The 18,590-nt window shown below is 42.7% G+C and overlaps 1 protein-coding gene across 2 annotated transcripts in view; it reads left to right on the forward strand.

Moving 5' to 3' along the window:
* Positions 1-18,173, forward strand: part of DNAJC27 (DnaJ heat shock protein family (Hsp40) member C27) — a 32,625-nt gene extending 14,452 nt beyond the window's left edge. For both annotated transcript variants that reach the window (XM_047854562.1, XM_047854563.1), the window contains exons 4-7: positions 9,415-9,579; positions 10,091-10,213; positions 13,463-13,623; positions 16,731-18,173. In XM_047854562.1, coding sequence (XP_047710518.1) covers positions 9,415-9,579; positions 10,091-10,213; positions 13,463-13,623; positions 16,731-16,863 — 582 coding nt within the window. In that variant the 3' untranslated portion in view covers positions 16,864-18,173. The remainder of the gene's footprint in view (positions 1-9,414; positions 9,580-10,090; positions 10,214-13,462; positions 13,624-16,730) is intronic.
* Positions 18,174-18,590: the final 417 nt, after the last annotated feature.

An 18,590-nucleotide genomic window follows, 5' to 3' on the forward strand; every position in this document is an offset into this window, starting at 1 on the left:
TTTTCATTCATGATTTTATCTATTTGGGTCATCTCCCTGTTCTTTTTTGAGAAGCCTGGCTAGAGGCTTATCAATTTTGTTTATTTTTTCAAAAACCCAACTCTTGGTTTCATTGATCTGCTCTACAGTTTTTTTAGATTCTATATTGTTTATTTCTGCTCTGATCTTTATTATTTCTCTTCTTCTGCTGGGTTTGGGGTATCTTTGCTGTTCTGCTTCTTTTTCCGTTAGGTGTGCTGTTAGATTTTGTATTTGGGATTTTTCTTGTTTCTTGAGATAGGCCTGGATTGCAATGTATTTTCCTCCCAGGACTGCCTTCACTGCATGCCAAAGTGTTTGGATTATTGTGTTTTCATTTTCATTTGTTTCCATATATTTTTAAATTTCTTCTCTGATTGCCTGGTTGACCCATTCATTCTTTAGTAGGGTGTTCTTTAACCTCCATGCTTTTGGAGGTTTTCCAGACTTTTTCCTGTGGTTGATTTCAAGCTTCATAGCATTGTGGTCTGAAAGTGTGCATGGTATGATCTGAATTCTTTTATACTTATGAAGGGCTGTTTTGTGACCCAGTATGTGATCGATCTTGGAGAATGTTCCACGTTACTCGAGAAGAAAGTGTATCCTGTTGCTTTGCGATGCAGAGTTCTAAATATATCTGTCAAGTCCATCTGTTCCAATGTATCATTCAGGGCCCTTGTTAATTTATTGATCCTGTGTCTAGATGATCTATCCATTACTGTAAGTGAAGTATTAAAGTCCCCTGCAATTACCACATTCTTATCAATGAGGTTGCTTATGTTTGTGATTAATTGCTTTATATATTTGGGGGCTCCTGTATTCGGTGCATAGACATTTATAATTGTTAGCTCTTCCTGATGAATAGACCCTGTAATTATTATATAATGCCCTTCTTCATCTCTTGTTACAGCCTTTAATTTAAAGTCTACTTTGTCTGATATAAGTATGGCTACTCCAGCTTTCTTTTGACTTCCAGTAGCATGATAGATAGTTCTCCATCCCCTCACTTTCAATCTGAAAGTGTCCTCAGGTCTAAAATTAGTCTCTTGTAGACAGCAAATAGATGGATCTTGTTTTTTTTTATCCATTCTGATACGCTATGTCTTTTGGTTGGCGCATTTAGTCCATTTACATTCAGTGTTGTAGAAAGATATGGGTTTAGAGTCATTGTGATGTCTGTAGGTTTCACGCTTGTAGTGATGTCTCTGGTACTTTGTGGTCCTTGCAACATTTCACTCACAGAATCCCCCTTAGGATCTCTTGTAGGGCTGGTTTAGTGGTGATGAATTCCTTCAGTTTTTGTTTGTTTGGGAAGACCTTTATCTCTCCTTCTATTCTGAATGACAGACTTGCTGGATAAAGGATTCTCGGCTGCATATTTTTCTGTTCATCGCATTGAAGATTTGCTGCCATTCCTTTCTGGCCTGCCAAGTTTCAGTAGATAGGTCTGTCACTAGTCTTATCAGTCTCCCTTTATATGTTAGAGCATGTTTATCCCTAGCTGCTTTCAGAATTTTCTCTTTATCCTTGTATTTTGCCAGTTTCACTATGATATGTTGTGCAGCAGATCGATTCAAGTTACATCTGAAGGGAGTTCTCTGTGCCCCTTGGATTTCAATGCCTTTTTCCTTCCCCAGATCAGGGAAGTTCTCAGCTATGATTCCTATTATACGGATATTGTTGCGTTTGATTGCATCACTTAGTTCTCTAATTCTCCCCTCATACTCCTGGATTTTTTTATCTCTCTTTTTCTCAGCTTCCTCTTTTTCCATAATTTTATCTTCTAATTCACCTATTCTCTCCTCTGCCTCTTCAATCCGAGCTGTGGTCGCCTCCATTTTATTTTGCACCTCATTTATAGCTTTTTTTAGCTCCTCATGACTATTTCTTAGTCCCCTGATCTCTGTAGCAATAGATTCTCTGCTGTCCTCTATACTTTTTTCAAGCCCAGCAATTAATTTTATGACTATCATTCTAAATTCATGTTCCGTTATATTGCTTAAATCGTTTTTGATCAATTCGTTAGCTGTCTCTACTTCCTGGAGTTTCTTTTGAGGAGAATTCTTACGTTTTGTCATTTTGGATAGTCCCTGGGGTGATGTGGAACCGCAGGGCACTTCCCCTGTGCTGTCTGGAGTAACTTGTATTGGTGGGTGGGGCCGCGGTCAGATCTGATGTCTGTCCCCAGCCCACCACTGGGGCCACAGTCAGACTGGTGTGTACCTTGTCTTCCCCTCTCCCAGGGGCAGGATTCACTGTGGAATGGTGTGGCCCCTGTCTGGGCTACTTGCACACTGCCAGGCTTGTGGTGCTGCTTTGATGGGATCTGGCGTATTAGCCAGGGTGGATCCGCAAGGTGCACAGGGGCAGGAGGGGCAGGCTCAGATCGCTTTGCCATTGGTGGTCCCCTGTGGGAGAGGCCCTGCAGCACCAGGCGGGAGGCTCACCTGTCGGAGGGATGGATCCACAGAAGCACAGTGTTGGGTGTTTGCACAGTGCAAGCAAGTTTGGTGACGGGAACTGTTCCCTTTGGGGTTTCGGCTGGGGGATGGGAGAGGGAGATGGTGCTGGTCAGCGCCTTTGTTCCCCGCTGAGCTGAGCTCTGTCTTCTAGGGCTCAACACCTCTCCCTCCTGGTGTCCTCTCGCCCTCTCGCCCTCTCGCCCTCCCGCTCTCCGAGCAGAGCTGTTGACTTTTAACATTCCAGATGTTAAGTCCCGCTGGCTGTCAGAACTCACGCAGTCCGGCCCCTCTGCTTTTGCAAGCCAGACTCGGGGGCTCTGCCCTGCCGGGTGGGCTGCCCCTCCACCGCCCCGGCTCCCTCCCGCCAGTCCGTGTAGTGCGTACCGCCTCTCCGCCCTTCCTACCCTCTTCCATGGGCCTCTTGTCTACACTTGGCTCCGGAGAGTCTGTTTTGCTAGTCTTCTGGCGGTTTTCTGGGTTATTTAGGCAGGTGTGGGTGCAATCTAAGTGATCAGCAGGACGAGGTGAGCCCAGTGTCCTCGTACACTGCCATCTTCTCAAACTCCTCCATAGTGTTTTTGAATAAATCTCTGAATGGCCGCATTAGTGGGTGGTCTAGTTATAACACTATTTAATTATCACAGTCTTCTGATATCATCATTTTAACAGTTTGAGTGGAATTGTAGAAACTTTTCCTCCCTTTGCATCTCTTTATCTTCCCCCATTTATGATTGTCTTAAAATTTTCTCTATATACCTTTAGAACTGCATGAGACAGTGTTTAATCTTTGCTTAACTGTCACACATAATTTAGAAAACTCAAGAAAGAAGGAAAGAAAGCCTGTTATATTCACTCATATTTTTGTTTACTCTGATCTTTCACCCTTCGCTGTATTCCATACTCCTTCTTCATCATTTCCTTTCTATTTAAAGAACTTCCTTTAGCCATTCTCTTAGCATAAGTCTACTGACAACAGATTCTCTCCTAGTTTTCTTTGATTGAGATTGTCTCAATTTCCCATTTGTGCCTGAAGAATATTTTTTCTTGTTATAGGGTTCTGGGTTGATATTTCTTTTTTTTTATTTTTTCAGCACTTGAAAAATAGTGTACTTCTTTCCTTTGGCCTCCATGGATTCTGATGAGAAATCTGCCCCTTTGGCTACAGAGAACAGGCTTTTGTTGGGCTTTTATTTGTCTGTACCCATTGACATTTCTAAGTTGTACTTCTTCAGTTACATATCTTAGATATATGAGGCAAAAGAAAATCCAGGAAACTTACCACTGTGTCATTCATTGGGCCTCGAGGTCCCTAGCTTATCTGCTTTCTTCTCTCTACCTTCCAATGTCTTCTTATATAGGTTTTATATATAACACTCGGGGTTTTTTACCTGTACTTAGCAGGAAAAATAGGGAAAAGTATATCTACTCTATCTTCCTGGAAAAAAAAATAATAATGTAATGCTTGTAAAATCTTCCGTCTTGTGAATATACCCACATATATAGGTAAAATGAATTATTTTTTTAATGTTTATTTAGTTTTGAGAGAGAGAGAGAGAGAGAGAGAGAGAGAGAGTGAGTGCAAGCAGGAGAGGGCCAGAGAGAGAGGGGGGCAGAGGATCCAAACAAAGCAGGCTCCATGCTGACAGTAGAGAGCCCAACACGGGGCTCGAACCCACGAACTATGAGATCATGACCTGAGCCACAACCAAGAATCAGATGCTCAACCGACCGAGCCACCCAGGTGCCCCTAAAATGAAATCTTTTTAAATGTGGAGGCTTATACTTTACAAGTATAGAGTACTGTCAGTGAAAAAAGAACAGAAGTTCTAGATTACCACAAACTTGACACAGATTCTAATTACTGGAAATGCTAGAATAAATCTTAGATTTCTTCAAAGTCATAAAAATGGAGAGTTAGAAAATGTCTGAGAACTAATGTGGTCCAGCTTCTTTCTGCCCATTGTAGGATTTCTTTCTGTAGCATTCCTGATCAATGGCCATCATTCTTCACCTCATACCAATATGCCAGTTTCTGTGTGGGCCACTGGTAATACATAGCCCCTGTCCACATGGAACATAAATATGTCAGAGCACAACATGTTGAACAAATGACAGATTGCTTAGGAGCATTTAATATCCAGCCCTAGCTTATCTTGGAGGACAAGAAGTCTTGTTGAAGGAAACAATGTTTATATTGAGCATTGATGGATAAGTAAGGATTACTTAGATTGGTGGGAATCCAGGGATGGTACACGGGATAGTTTTGAGTGGTACAGACTGAATAGTTTGGAGAATGAATGTCTCTAATGATGGGGTCACACTGCTTCACAAGTTCATCCTTCATAGAGTTAAAAACTCTAGATTAACGGCTCCCTTATGAAGGCTGCCTTCCTTTGACATTCAGTATTAATTCTGGCCTTGTTTTTGGAGCAACATACTGAGTCTGTGCTTCTACAAGAGAACTTTCAAATATTTGTTAATCTGGTCTTTTTCAGGTAAAATATTTTCTAGTCCTGCCCCAGCTGGGCCTATCAGCATCCTTTGTGGGTAATTTCTAGTTAGTTGATAGGGAGGTGGGGACCGAACATAACATTACAGATTGTCTAGTGAAAAACACTGAGTGTTCCTCTACTTCCTACCATTAGATACCAGACTTCCGTCAATGCAACCTGAAATTATGATAGCTTTTTTTCAGCAGCTTAAAAAGATAGAGGCATAATTAATAGAAGGTCCTTGAAATCACCACTTCTGAAGTACCTTTTCTCTGAATAGCTTTGATTTCTCCTTTTTTCTCCAAATAGTTGGCTGGCTGCAGCTCAAACCCTCCTTTTTGACAAGACCGAAGCCGTCTTCTTCCTAAGTCCCAAGCTGCCCAAAGTATACTTTTGCTCAGCACACACCTGGTTTTGAAGCACCCATAGCCATTCTCATGATCCCTGACTTCCCCCTGTCCTTGAGGCCTGTCCTCCATTGAAGCTTCTGTTGTCATCTGTCCTCCAGACGGGTTTACCCAAAGGGTCTGCTGAGAAAGGACAGTCGCTTAGACTGTGAGACAGCACTCTCAGAGAGGATTGTGAGGGAATGGAGGGCCTGTATCTTACCAGCAGTCCTGCTTCCACTGATGTACACAACTATATTCTGGGGCTTGTTGGTAGGAGTTACATGGTCTATAGAAACCTCTTGAGGCCTGAGTGATATTAAACTAGCAGCTTTCTCTGACCTATAAGCTGGAAAGTTTGCCATCTTTGCTTTAAGAAATAATCCCGATTCCCTTAGCATCCTATTTAATTAAACTTTGGATGCAGCAAGACTTCCAGGACTAATATTAGAAAGCTGTTTTGGGAGATGAGAATAATAGAACTGTAGGGGACCATTGAGGCATCGACTTTGACCTTTTCGTTTTTACAGATGAGGAAACGAAAGCTTGAGGTCATAAAACCACTTACTCAAGATTACAGAGGTAACTAGCTGCTGAGCCCAGACTTGAACTTGAGTCAGTTGAAAGAGAAATCCGTGGGGCTTGCCTAAGTCTCTGTTTACACACAAATCTCCCTCTGGATAACATCATTTGCATCTTGGAATTCGTTCCTTTCCCCTTTGGCCTCTACTTCCATTCCTGACATTCAGCTATTCTTTTTTATTTTTTTTAATGTTTATTCATTTTTGAGAGACAGAGAGAGACAGAGCATGAGCGGGGAAGGGGCAGAGAGAGGGAGACACAGAATCTGAAGCAGGCTCTAGGCTCTGAGCTGTCCGCGCAGAGCCCGACGCGGGGCTCGAACCCACGAACTGCGAGATCATGACCTGAGCTGAAGTTGGACACTCAACCGACTGAGCCACCGAGGCGCCCCCTGACATTCAGCTATTCTTGATTTAAAATGTCTCAAATACTTTCACCTGCTAGGCCCTGCTGGCGACACAAAGATGGACGTATCAGGATGCATGCCTTCACATTCTTACAGTCTAGTGGGGAAGGCAGCTGTATATGCTACCAACTATAAAACTAGACAGGAAGTGATAACAAGCGCTACTAGAAGCGCAGAGCCTGTGGTGTTTCAGGGATGAAGAAGTTAGATTCTGTTTGGCAGGGGTAGGAGGTTAGATGATGAGGCACGGGCAGAGAAAAACTACATGAAAGATACGGTGTTATAGCTAAACTTGAAAGATTGAAGGTAAAGAGGTGTCTGTTTCCAGGTGGAATTAGGTTTGGGGAAAGAGAGATTATCCAGTTTGAAGTGCAGCAGGTAGGAGGCGGGTAAGACTGGAGAGTTGGTGGAGGACTGATCAGAAACTTTTAACGTCAATTAAAAGAATTTGAACTTTAGGAGGTTGGCAGTAGGGAAACACTAAAGAATTTTTGAACCAGGGCTTTCAAAAGATAAATACACAGTATGTATAATGTTGCTGGGGAGATTACTTAGAAAATTCTTGGACTGGTAGTCAAGAGATAGTGTAATGTTGGCAAGTGGAAATGGAAAGGAAGTGACAGGTGCAGGAAATATGGCAGAGGAAGCTTCTACAGGATTGTTTGTCCCTGATGTGCAAAAAGGCAGAGGAAAGCAGCAAAGGTTAACGCTAGGCTTTCAATCCACGTGACTCAGAGAATGGTGTGCCTCTATTATGACTAGAAGTTCAAGGGAAGGAAGAGATTGGGAAGGAGTAAGATGGAGGCTTTTCTGTTGTACACATTGAATTTGAGATTCTGGCAGGACATTCAGCTGGAAGAGTCTAGAGCTAATTGGAAATGCAGGTCTGCGAGAACAGATGAAAAGGCTCACCTTGCAGGATCTCACAGTTGAAACTGTGCAGGTGGCTGGTGTTGCTGAGTTGGGAGGAAGGATGGAAGAAGAAAGTCTGAGGGCCCGGGACAGGATTTGGGGAAGGATGGTGGCAGGCTGGAGCGGGAGCAATGGAGAGAGGAGGAGTTGGTAAAAGATCAATTAAGAACCTGGAGAAGGTGGTGTATGGGAGCCAAGGCAACATGAGTTTCAGGAAAGAAGGGAGAGGCCGTTTTCACTACTGTGGGCGGGCTGAGGACCATGAGGACTGGGGAGAAGACTCTTGCCGTTCATCACTTTACATTCTTTATGGTTTTGTTGGTCTTAATTGTAGAGGATAGCTTCTTCTGTTTCTGCAAATTAGTAGGCATAGGCAGTCTTGGTTCAGGGGTCTATCTGTACTCAGAAACCTAAACTTCATGCCTGATGCGTGTAAGATGTCTTCGTTTCTTACCGCATATCCAGCGTGAGTGCGTATATACTGGAATTCCATGAGAAGGTGGGTAATGCGTGGCCTCTGTCAAGGTTCTTACTGGAATTTTGGCTGAAACCCCCAATCTGTCAGTGTCGTTCCTCACCCACCCCACCTGTCATTGCCTCTGCCACGTCAGGGTGTCCTGTACTTCGTGCTGCCTCTTCCTAGAGTTACGTACATGCCCCAGAAGCGAGACACCGTTTCTAATAAAAAATATCAAAGGAGGGGCGCCTGGGTGGCGCAGTCGGTTAAGCGTCCGACTTCAGCCAGGTCACGATCTCGCGGTCCGTGAGTTCGAGCCCCGCGTCGGGCTCTGGGCTGATGGCTCAGAGCCTGGAGCCTGTTTCCGATTCTGTGTCTCCCTCTCTCTCTGCCCCTCCCCCGTTCATGCTCTGTCTCTCTCTGTCCCAAAAATAAATAAACATTGAAAAAAAATTTTTTTAAATATCAAAGGAGGACAATCAGAATGAATGTGAGGAAGGAAGGAGGAAGGTGCTTATATACACTGTTTTCCAGGCACCATTTAGGTGATTTGCCTTCAGTATCTCATTTAATCCTCATAATAACCCTGTGAAGTGGTATTGTCCCCATTTTACAGATGAGGAAACTGAGATACAGAGAGGTTAAGTGACTTGCCCAAGATCACACAACTAGTAAGTAAGTGTGAACCCAGATCTGACTCCAGAGCCTGTGCTCTTTCCCATTACATCACACTGAGGCTCTGAGTGCAGAGTTCTAAAGTTGGTGTGCAGACCCAAGAGTCATGGGGAAGCTCTGCCTGATGTTCTGGGGGAGCCAGCTTTGGGATGTGATATATAGAGGTCTGTGCCTATTGCTGACGCTTATGTCATTTTTTCCTTAAGTTCTTCATTGTTCACTCACTTTCTGGTTCTTCCTAAGAAGAGCTTCACTCTATGGAATTTGTGTTATTTTAAGGTCTACTAACAAGAATTAAAGATTGATTGCCTCAGGGCGCCTGGGTGGCTCAGTCAGTTAAACGTCCGACTTCGGCTCTGGTCATGAACTCGCGGTCTGTGGGTTTGAGCCCCGTGTCCAGTTCTGTGCTGACAACTTGGAGCCTGGAGCCTGCTTCAGATTCTGTGTCTCCCTCTCTCTCTGCCCCTCCCGTGCTCATGCTTTCTCTGTCTCTGTCTCTCAAAAATAAATAAACATTAGACAAATTTGCCTTGGGGTGCCTGGGTGGCTCAGTCGGTTGAGCGTCCAGCTTTGGCTCAGGTCATGATCTCGTGGTTTGTGAGATTGAGCCCCATGTCGGACTCTGTGCTGACAGCTCAGGGCCTGGAGCCTGCTTCAGATTCTGTGTCTCTGTCTCTCTCTGCCCCTCCCCCCTCAAAATAAAATAAACATAAAAAATTTTTTTAAATAAATAAAAGAAAATCGAAAAGATTGTCTCCAGGGAATGGAACTCAAGGTGAGGAGGGTGGGGCAGGAGGCTGTTGTTTTCATCACAAGATGAAAACTAGGCTTGTACTAGGCTATTTTTTTTTATCATGTTATTTTGATTTTCTAAAAAGTCCCTTAAAGACCAGTAGATATTGAGATATAATAGCAAATACTATGACTACACCAAAGAACACACTTTGTTACATTCATGACTGTGAGATATATTCTTATAAAATGACAAAACCTACAATTTGTGCACCTGTTCTTTTATGTGAAGGTTCGTAATGAGTTTTACAAGGATACACAGGGTGTAATACTGGTCTATGATGTTGGGCAGAAGGACTCCTTTGATGCCCTTGATGCTTGGCTGGCAGAGATGAAACAAGACCTTGGACCTCATGGAAGCATGGAAAATATTGTATTTGCGGTGTGTGCCAACAAGGTAACTGCTTTGGAAATGTCTGCTCAACCTTCTGAATTCATTATGGGAGGAGTGCAGCTCTGAGTTTGGGGGAAGAAATGAAAAGAAGTCCTTATTCTATGATATAGGAATCAACATCTTTTCAAAACCTATGTCCCTAAGACATAAGGAATAATACCACAAACTCTGGTGTACCAGGATATTTATCCATTTTCTTCTGGTGCCATACTTGGGGAAGGGTATTGGTGACTGAGCAGGATAGGTAGACCTTCTGAGTAGGAAGAGTTTTCTCAAAGGAAAAAGTGGGGAAGTGTGGGACAGGCACTTGCCATTTTGCCACAGAATATCAGTCTGTGTTCAATATTAGCGATTTTTTTTGTCCCTTGTGGTCCGTATAATTGCATATACTAGTGCTGGGGGTTCCTTTAGGAGTGGTTTTTGCTTCAAGAAAGAATTGATGAAGACCTCACTGGGCCTGTTTTAGTGGGTCATGTTTGGGGTCTTCTCTCTGTCCTCCAACTTCCTATTTCAGATTGACTGTACCAAGCACCGCTGTGTAGATGAAAGCGAAGGGCGTCTCTGGGCCGAAAGCAAAGGGTTCTTGTACTTTGAAACTTCAGCACAAACCGGAGAAGGAATCAATGAAATGTTCCAGGTAAACTAGCATTGTTTTGTTTGTATCAAGGCTGACCATGCCCAGTTTTAGTTTAAATTATGAGAAACAAAAATGTAATAGGAATTTGTCATTAGAATAAGCTTGGTCTTTCAGAAGCTGGTGAGAAAAAGATAGAGAGAAAGGGGGGGGGAGAGAGAGAGAGAGAGAGAGAGAGAGAGAGAGAGAGTGTGTGTGTGTGTGTGTGTGTGTGTGTGTGTGTGTGTGTATGTGTGATGTCTGCTTGCTGACTACAGACCTGGGTGATTGTCAGAGTTACTATGGGAAATTCTTCAAAATACAGATTTCTGGGCTCTAGACCCACCAGAAGCTTAGTGTTGTGATGGAGCTCAGGAATCTATATTTTGAAAAACCTTTCTAGGTGATTCTGATGATCATCAAGTTTAACGACAGGTATTATATACTGACAGTAGAACAAAGATTTTCTTTAAAACTGCCTTTGGTTAATGGTGTTACATTTGCACGCATAGTTATGTGGAAGCATTACTTTGGCAAAATTGCCTTGCCAGAGTGAATGTGTATGGTGCAGCTAGAGAATAGGGGACTGTCATTGCAGAGTCCAGCCAGTCACACATAAAAATAAGGTCTTACCCACCAAGTAGGCGATGGAAGGATGTACTCATATTGCAACCTGAATGAATGGTCATTTTTAAGAAATTACTAATCTTGAATCATTTTAAGGGAATGAGGCTTTTTAAAATAATAAATTATAAAGTCAACTCTTAATTACAGATACATTTGGAGGTAAGTGGTGGCATGAATTATGCATTTTTTCTAATGAATATATCTGATATTTTGGGAATTTTTAACATTTCAAAGAGTGTAGCTATACTGTAACGAGTTGTTCTTAATTATTGAGTGGGATTTTATTTAATCTTTTATGCTGAATTTCTTTCTCATAAGATGTCACCGCCCCTACTAGAAGACAAGTTTCATCCTTGGCTGACAGGCTGAATTGGGCATCAGTAGCTTCTATTTCAAGACCAAATAAGGTTGATGTTGGCTTGCCACACTCTGTATCCCATTTAGCACATGGTCCTGTGTGAGTTTGTACCTATTCATGTGCAGTAACGATGCTTAATCATTTGAATAGTATTTTATCATTCTGGCGAAGTTTACGTGTTTCATCTCATTTGAGACTCTTACTGTATGATGGGTATTGTTCTCATTTCTGATGTTACAGTATCTAAGAGTAGTAAAGTGACTTCTTCAAGGACTATAAATAATGACTGTTGAAAATTAAATTTCTTTCAGCACTTCAAAGGCAATGGTCCATTCTCTCCTGGCCTGTGTTGAATCTCATGAGACGTTAGCACCCATTTTTACTCTTATTCTTTTGTACATAATGTGTTGTGTTTTTTTCCCCATCCAGCCACTTTCAAGAGTTCATCTTTGGCTTTTAGCATGTGGACCATGTGCCTGGGTGTGGTTCTCTTTATATTTGCCCTGCGTGGTGTTTCTTGAGTTTCTCAGATTGCTAGGCAGGTGTTTTTCACCACTATTTGTTCAAAAGTTTTTTGGCTCAGGGTGTCCGGGTGGCTCAGTCGATTGGGCATCAGATTTCGGCTCGGGTCATGATCTCGCGGTTTGTGAGTTTGAGCCCCGTGTCGGGCTCTGTGCTGACAGCTCAGTGCCTGGAGCCTGCTTAGAATTCTGTGTCTCCTTCTCTCTCTGCTCCTCCCCTGCTCATGTTCTCTCTCCCTTTCAAAAATAAAGACTAAAAAAAATTTTTTTTTAAAGTTTTTTGGCTCTGTTTCTACTCTTTTCCTTCTGGGACTCCAGTTGCATGTGTATCAGACCATTTGATTTTGTCCCACCGTCCTTGAGTCTATGTTTATTTTTCTTCCCTTTTTCTCTCTTTTTCAGTTTGCGTAGTCTCTATGGTGACAGTGCACAGAGTATGAGATATGAGCAGGATCAAAAAATAGTTTTCACTTCAGACAAAAAAAATAGGCAACGAATCTGAACAATTTACAGAAAAAGCAATAAGCATATGAAAAGACACTCCACTTCACTTAAAATTAAAGAAATGCAAATTAAAACTGTGTGACACATGTAGGTTTGGCAGAAGGGAAGCTGTATGATTATGCCCCATAGTGACAAGGGTGTAGAGAAATAACACTGTCAGACACTGTGATGGGAGTGTAAACGGCACCGTTTTTTTGTATGAAAATTGTCAAAATCAAAAATTAAAATGCCCGTACACTGTTGTTTAGTACTTCTGCTTTTAGGAATTTGTTTTAAAGCAGTATCTCCACAAGTGTGTGGAGATACACACACACTCACACACACACACACACACACACACACACACACACACACACACAAAGTATTCACTAAAACACTGTGTGCAGTAGCAAAACCTGGAAACAATAGCCTTGTCTACGAAAATAGGGAGTTGGTTAAATAAATTAAGATATAGTCACACAGTGGAATACTGAACAGTCATTAAAAAGGAAGAAAGTGTCTAGAGGCAGCTGGAGAAAGGGCCCAAGGTCTATTTTTATGTGAAAAAATGTAAGGAGCTAAGCAGTATGTTTAATCTGCTCTCTTTTATGTAAAAATTTAGTGTGTAGATGGAGGTACTGGTATTCTGATAGAAAATTTTTCTGGAAAGATACTAAAAAAAAATATTAACAATGGTTACTTCAAGGAGAAGAACTTGAGGGACAGAGAGACATAGTTTTCATTTTACACTTTCATTTACCATTTGAATTTTTCTAACGGTATTCATCTACTACTTTTTTTTTTTAACATTTATTCTCTTTTGAGAGACAGAGACAGAGCGGGTAAGGGGTAGAGAGAGGGAAACACAGAATCTGAAGCAGGCTTCAGGCTCTGAGCTGTCAGCACAGGGCCCGACGCGGGGCTCGAACTCACAAACTGTGAGATCATGACCTGAGCCGAAGTCAGACGCTCAACCGACTGAGACACTCAGGCGCCCCTCATCTACTACTTTGTAACTTCAAGTATGGTTATTTGAGAATAGGATTATGAGCCATTTAAATGTTATTCCTTGTACTTTTGTGTTCTTAAAAAAAATACACGAGCACACGCACACACATATAAACATACACAGTAGGATGAAAGAAAAAAAATCTTCCAAACTATATTTGCTTTATGGTGAATTTTAAGAGTTATTGGAATGTATTAAAATTCTTTAAGTTATGCTTAAAAGGAATTCCTGTTTTCACAAAGTCAGTTCTATTCTGGGATGCTCTCTTTTTGCAGACCTTTTACGTATCCATAGTTGATTTATGTGAAAATGGCGGGAAACGTCCTATCACGAATAGCAGCGCTAGTTTCACCAAAGAACAAGCAGACACCATTCGCAGAATTCGAAACAGTAAGGACAGTTGGGACATGTTGGGAGTCAAACCTGGGGCCTCAAGGTAAGCAATGCTCTAGGATATTAGTGCTGAGTGCTATCAGTTGTCAATATTATAGGTCCGGTACATCTCCTTGTAATTGGCTAGAAATATGAAGTTTGTAGAAATGTATTAGATTATGTTATAACTCTTCTTCACTGAATTAACTGAGTACCAGAGAAACAAAATAGAGGGCACAGTTGCCTGATGAAGGAACTTTGTGGTGTATTGCATAAAAACTTTCTGAAACAGCATGCTCTGATTTTGTCTGTGTTGAAAAAGAGCCTACAAGCAAATGTAACCTTAAAAAAAAATACCTTACAAAATCATAGAGCTTTAGAAGAGGAAAAGAACTGGGGCGCCTGGGTGGCTCAGTCGGTTGAGCATCCGACTTCAGCTCGGGTCATGATCTCACAGTCTGTGAGTTCGAGCCCCGCGTCCAGCTCTGTGCTGACAGCTCAGAGCCCGGGGCCTGTTTCAGATTCTGTGTCTCCCTCTCTCTCTGCCCCTCCCCCGTTCATGCTCTGTCTCTCTCTGTCTCAAAAATAAATAAATGTTAAAAAAATTTTTTTTTAAAAAAAGAAGAGGAAAAGAACGTTAGCAGCTTATCCAAACATTTCATTTTATAGGTGAGAAAACTGGGATTCGTGAGACTAAACACATGGTCAAGGACCCTAGGCTGATTCTGTCTCTTTTCTACTGCACTTAAAATACTGCTAGGTCCTCATCTGTGTGTGAATTTATGTTAAATGGTTTTATTTTTAGCCAAAAGAAATATTTGGGAGGAAGAGAAATACAATCACTTTTCTTTGTTGCTTGTGTAAAAATAAATCCTTGTTCAGTATGGTTATATAACTTTTAACAATATAACGCTTCTGTTACTGCACATATTATAATTTTTATTGAAATTATAAGGGTTCTCGGATCTTTTTATTTTATACCATAACTTTTCTCCCCATCCTTCTCCCTTTCTACTTTTTCATCTTTATTCCCACAAAAGAAAACTACATGTTGAAATGCCTTCTTGGCACCAATAGCATTAAGTTTCTCTTTTCCATTTTGGCCTCATAGCATATCTTCGAGTCTAGAAGGCAAGAGGGGAGGGGGAGAGGAAGACAGTAACTGGTCACCGTGACTTGCCAGGCATTACTGAGGAGGCTTTAAGCACCTGAACAATTCAGATGGTCTCATGTATATAGTCAATCAATTGTGCCTTTTAAATGTCCTTTTGGATTTCCATAGTCTCCTTCTAAAGTCTTCCGTTTCACCTCCAAGAGATATTGGCTCTAAAATGAAGAAAGTCTACTTGTTAGTTAACTTAGAACAGGAAGGAAAAATGAAATTTGGGTTCCTTACTTATTTACTATGTTAATTGGAATCTACCAAAATTTATAGGACCTCCTTAAGTTCTATATTGTTAATCAATATAAACATGTACTTTTCTTATCTTTGTTTCTCTGGGTCTATCAAACAAATTTTATATGGCAGTGAGCACATTTCAGAGAACCTATAAGCAGTTTTTAAAGGTATAAAGAGTTTTATTGTCTGCTCAGTGATGTGTTTACTATTCTTGAACTTTGAGAAAATTTTCATTTTCAGTAGAATTAATATGTTCCTTTGTTAAAAATATTTAATATATTTTTTATTTTGGAGAAGAATTCTGGCAATTCAGATTTCTTCAGAGAGGGAAAATAGGATTTTTGTTAGCTAATATCAAAAGTAAAAAAGCCCCGTGCATGTTTTAAAACAAGAAAATTCAGGACTCGTCTGAGAGCAGAAAGCGAAAAAAACCTTACAATACATGCCCCCAGCCTGAACTGTTAAGATGACCCTGTGGCCTCAGTCTTTCCAGGTAGACACAAATTTTCCGTCACCTGCAAGATAATCAAAGACCATCTCTAATTCAGAGAGCCAAATAGAAATCCTTCTGATAAAAAAGGAAGGAGAAAAACTAGGGCATTTGGGAAAGCACCACATCCAGGCTTATAGGATAATTGGAGCCCTGAATTACACAAGGAAGGTGGGAAATAAAACCATCTGGTAAGGACAGAGCTAAACCTGGCCAGAGGAGGCGCTGGGCACTTAGAAGCGTCTGGAGCCTGACACCAGAGGATGCTGAAGAGCAGGGAGAGGGGCATGTGGTCTCCAGGCTCCTCCCCAGCCGGTCCCTGCTTCTTGAAGAGCTCCGAAGCCTAAAGAGCCCTCCTGGAGCTTTCCTGGCCTTTGCGGACACATTCTGTGCTCCTCCTTTCCTCTCTGGATTATGTTCACTTCTCTCTCTCTGTAGCTCTCAGGTACCCCTCTGCAGCGTCCCTTTCTTGGTCAATGGTGTGACCATCTTCCCCGAGCCTGAGTTCCTGTGACCCTGGAACTCCTTTCAGCCCATTTCCTAACATTTTCTCCACCCGTACATCCAGCTCATCATCTGCTTCTGCCAACTCATAATGTTGTCTCTCGTCTTTGCTTGTTTGTCTCCACAAACACCTTGATCCAGACTCTTGGGACTTGTGCTTGGGTTATTGTGACAACCTCCTTCCTACCTGTCTCCCAAGTTCAAAAAACAGCTTTCTTAGCACCCTTTTGTCACGAAACACCTACTGATGTCATCGTTCATCAAATCCACTTTTTTGTTGTTTTAGTTTCAAGGCCCTTCTCCTACTGACCCCTGCTTCCTGACCAACTTTGTTTTTGTTACCTCCCAGCGGTGTCCTCATGGAACTTCATGCCGTGGCCCTGCTGTTCCTAGTCTTTGCCAGCTCTCTCCCAGTTGCTCTGTCTTTCCCCACCTTCCTTCAGAACCCTGTTCCAGAGGCCTTCCGCAATCGCCCCACACCCTCATCGTGAGTGCCTGCTGGGTACTGCGGACCTTTTCATCGGATCTTTCTTTTACCAAGGGCTTTCTTGGGGTTTCCATACTCACTTCACCCTGTGTTTCTTTTTCTACTTTTATGTAACGTATTACTTATTTGTATATTGTTGGTCTCCTAGTCCTTTAGTCCCCCTTTTGAGAAGAGGTGGTCATTATTTGGGAGACACTTTCTGCAAGAGTTATTATGGAACCCCTGACAGCCCAGCTGCAGGGGGCGGGGGCTGGCCTCTGGCTGACACAGAGCTTTGCTGCTCTCTCGTAGGGACGAAGTCAACAAAGCCTATCGGAAACTCGCTGTGCTGCTTCACCCTGACAAGTGCGTGGCGCCTGGTAGTGAAGATGCCTTCAAAGCAGTTGTGAATGCCCGGACAGCCCTCCTGAAAAACATCAAATAGGAAGTAAGAGACAAAGACAAGTGTGGGCCTCACGTACAAACTGACTCTCCCTAGAAGGGAAATAACCAACATGGATTTTTTTTTTCCTCCACCAAATCCTACTGCTTTTTTCACCCGTGTTGTCATTTGTAAATTAGAAATCGAGGTGCCTGTTACCATTTCGCAGACATTTTTCAGAGCGGTGAAGAGGACCGAGCACCCCTTGTACACTGTAGTTCATTTCATATTTGCAGGTAATCTGAATTTGTTCCCTTTCGTTTGTAAGCTCTGTAATTGTAGCATCCCATATGCACTTCACTCAGGAAAGTCCGTGAGGTTTCTGGAGGGAGGAAGGAGGATAGGAGAACCCTTACACTTTTTCTTTTTCTTTTTCTTTTGTTTTTTAAATTCATCAGAGAAGGAAACAACAAAAACAAGGAAACAATATCAAAAACCCCCAAAGTTTGGTGGAACCTCACAGGCGAGTCGTTCCTTTTACAAGTTCCTTAGGTGGTATTTGAACCATCGTTCAATCTATAATTAATGAACTCTTGACAGCCCTTTGGAAGTTTGTGAGTTGAGGTGTTACAGTTCTGAGTTGAGCAGCCCTTTCAGCACCTGCAATCTGGTCCCCTTCTCCAGCCACCAGGGGGAGGGACGAGCCGGTCCTGAGAGAGAAGGGGCCGTGGCAGCCACGAGTTCTGGCTACACTGGCTGCTCTAGCGCTTGGCCCGGATCTGAGCCCTTTCTTCAGCCATGGACTTGGGCACTGGTAGTGGTAGGGAGTATTGTGCACCTAGGAATCAGGAATCTGACCCCAAACAGAAGTGCTTGCAGGTCACACTAGAGCTTGTGCACATATCCCCAAAGGGCAAGGCCAGAGGCAAGGCCAAAGGGCAAGCCCACCCTGCTGGGGCTTGTCTGATGCCCGGCGGCGGAGAAGCCCCCCTATGAGGCTTATGCCTTTTCTTGTTTCTGCATTGTCTGCCCCGGATAGGCAGGAAAGGCAGGGTAGTCCCCCACGAGCCGTGCCTCGTCCTCACTTCCTCATCTACATTAGCTCCCCTTCTTCCTCTTCTCTTCCTCTTATTTATTTATTTATTTTTAATATACCATATCTGTCATTTTTCTCTTCTTGAATCCCTGGCTTTTTGGCCACTGGCTCCCCCAGCCTCCCTTACAAGCCTTGACCTTACAGCCCTCCCCAGCAAGTCCTGGTTGACCAGAGACAAGTATGGGTCCTTGGGGTGGTGGTGGAGGGAGAGATCTGAAGGCCTGAGTGGAAAGAATCTCTAATTTTTGCTTTGGCTCCATATTTCTGAATAGTGATAATTTTATTTTATTTTTTTTTTTTTTTTAAATTTTTTTTTTTTTTTTTCAACGTTTATTTATTTTTGGGACAGAGAGAGACAGAGCATGAACGGGGGAGGGGCAGCGAGAGAGGGAGTCACAGAATCGGAAACAGGCTCCAGGCTCTGAGCCATCAGCCCAGAGCCCGACGCGGGGCTCGAACTCACGGACCGCGAGATCGTGACCTGGCTGAAGTCGGACGCTTAACCGACTGCGCCACCCAGGCGCCCCAATAGTGATAATTTTAAACTACAGACTATGAAAACTAGTTTCACATAGAGAAACACATTCTCTTGCCATAGTCTCCTCCTCAGTATCCAAGGAATGGGTGAAGATCAAGTATATCGAGACTGACCATTCTTCCAGAGCTTACCGAACTAGTCTCACTGTTTGACCCA

Source organism: Prionailurus viverrinus, chromosome A3 (assembly GCF_022837055.1).
Source record: "Prionailurus viverrinus isolate Anna chromosome A3, UM_Priviv_1.0, whole genome shotgun sequence".
Lineage (NCBI taxonomy): Eukaryota > Metazoa > Chordata > Mammalia > Carnivora > Felidae > Prionailurus > Prionailurus viverrinus.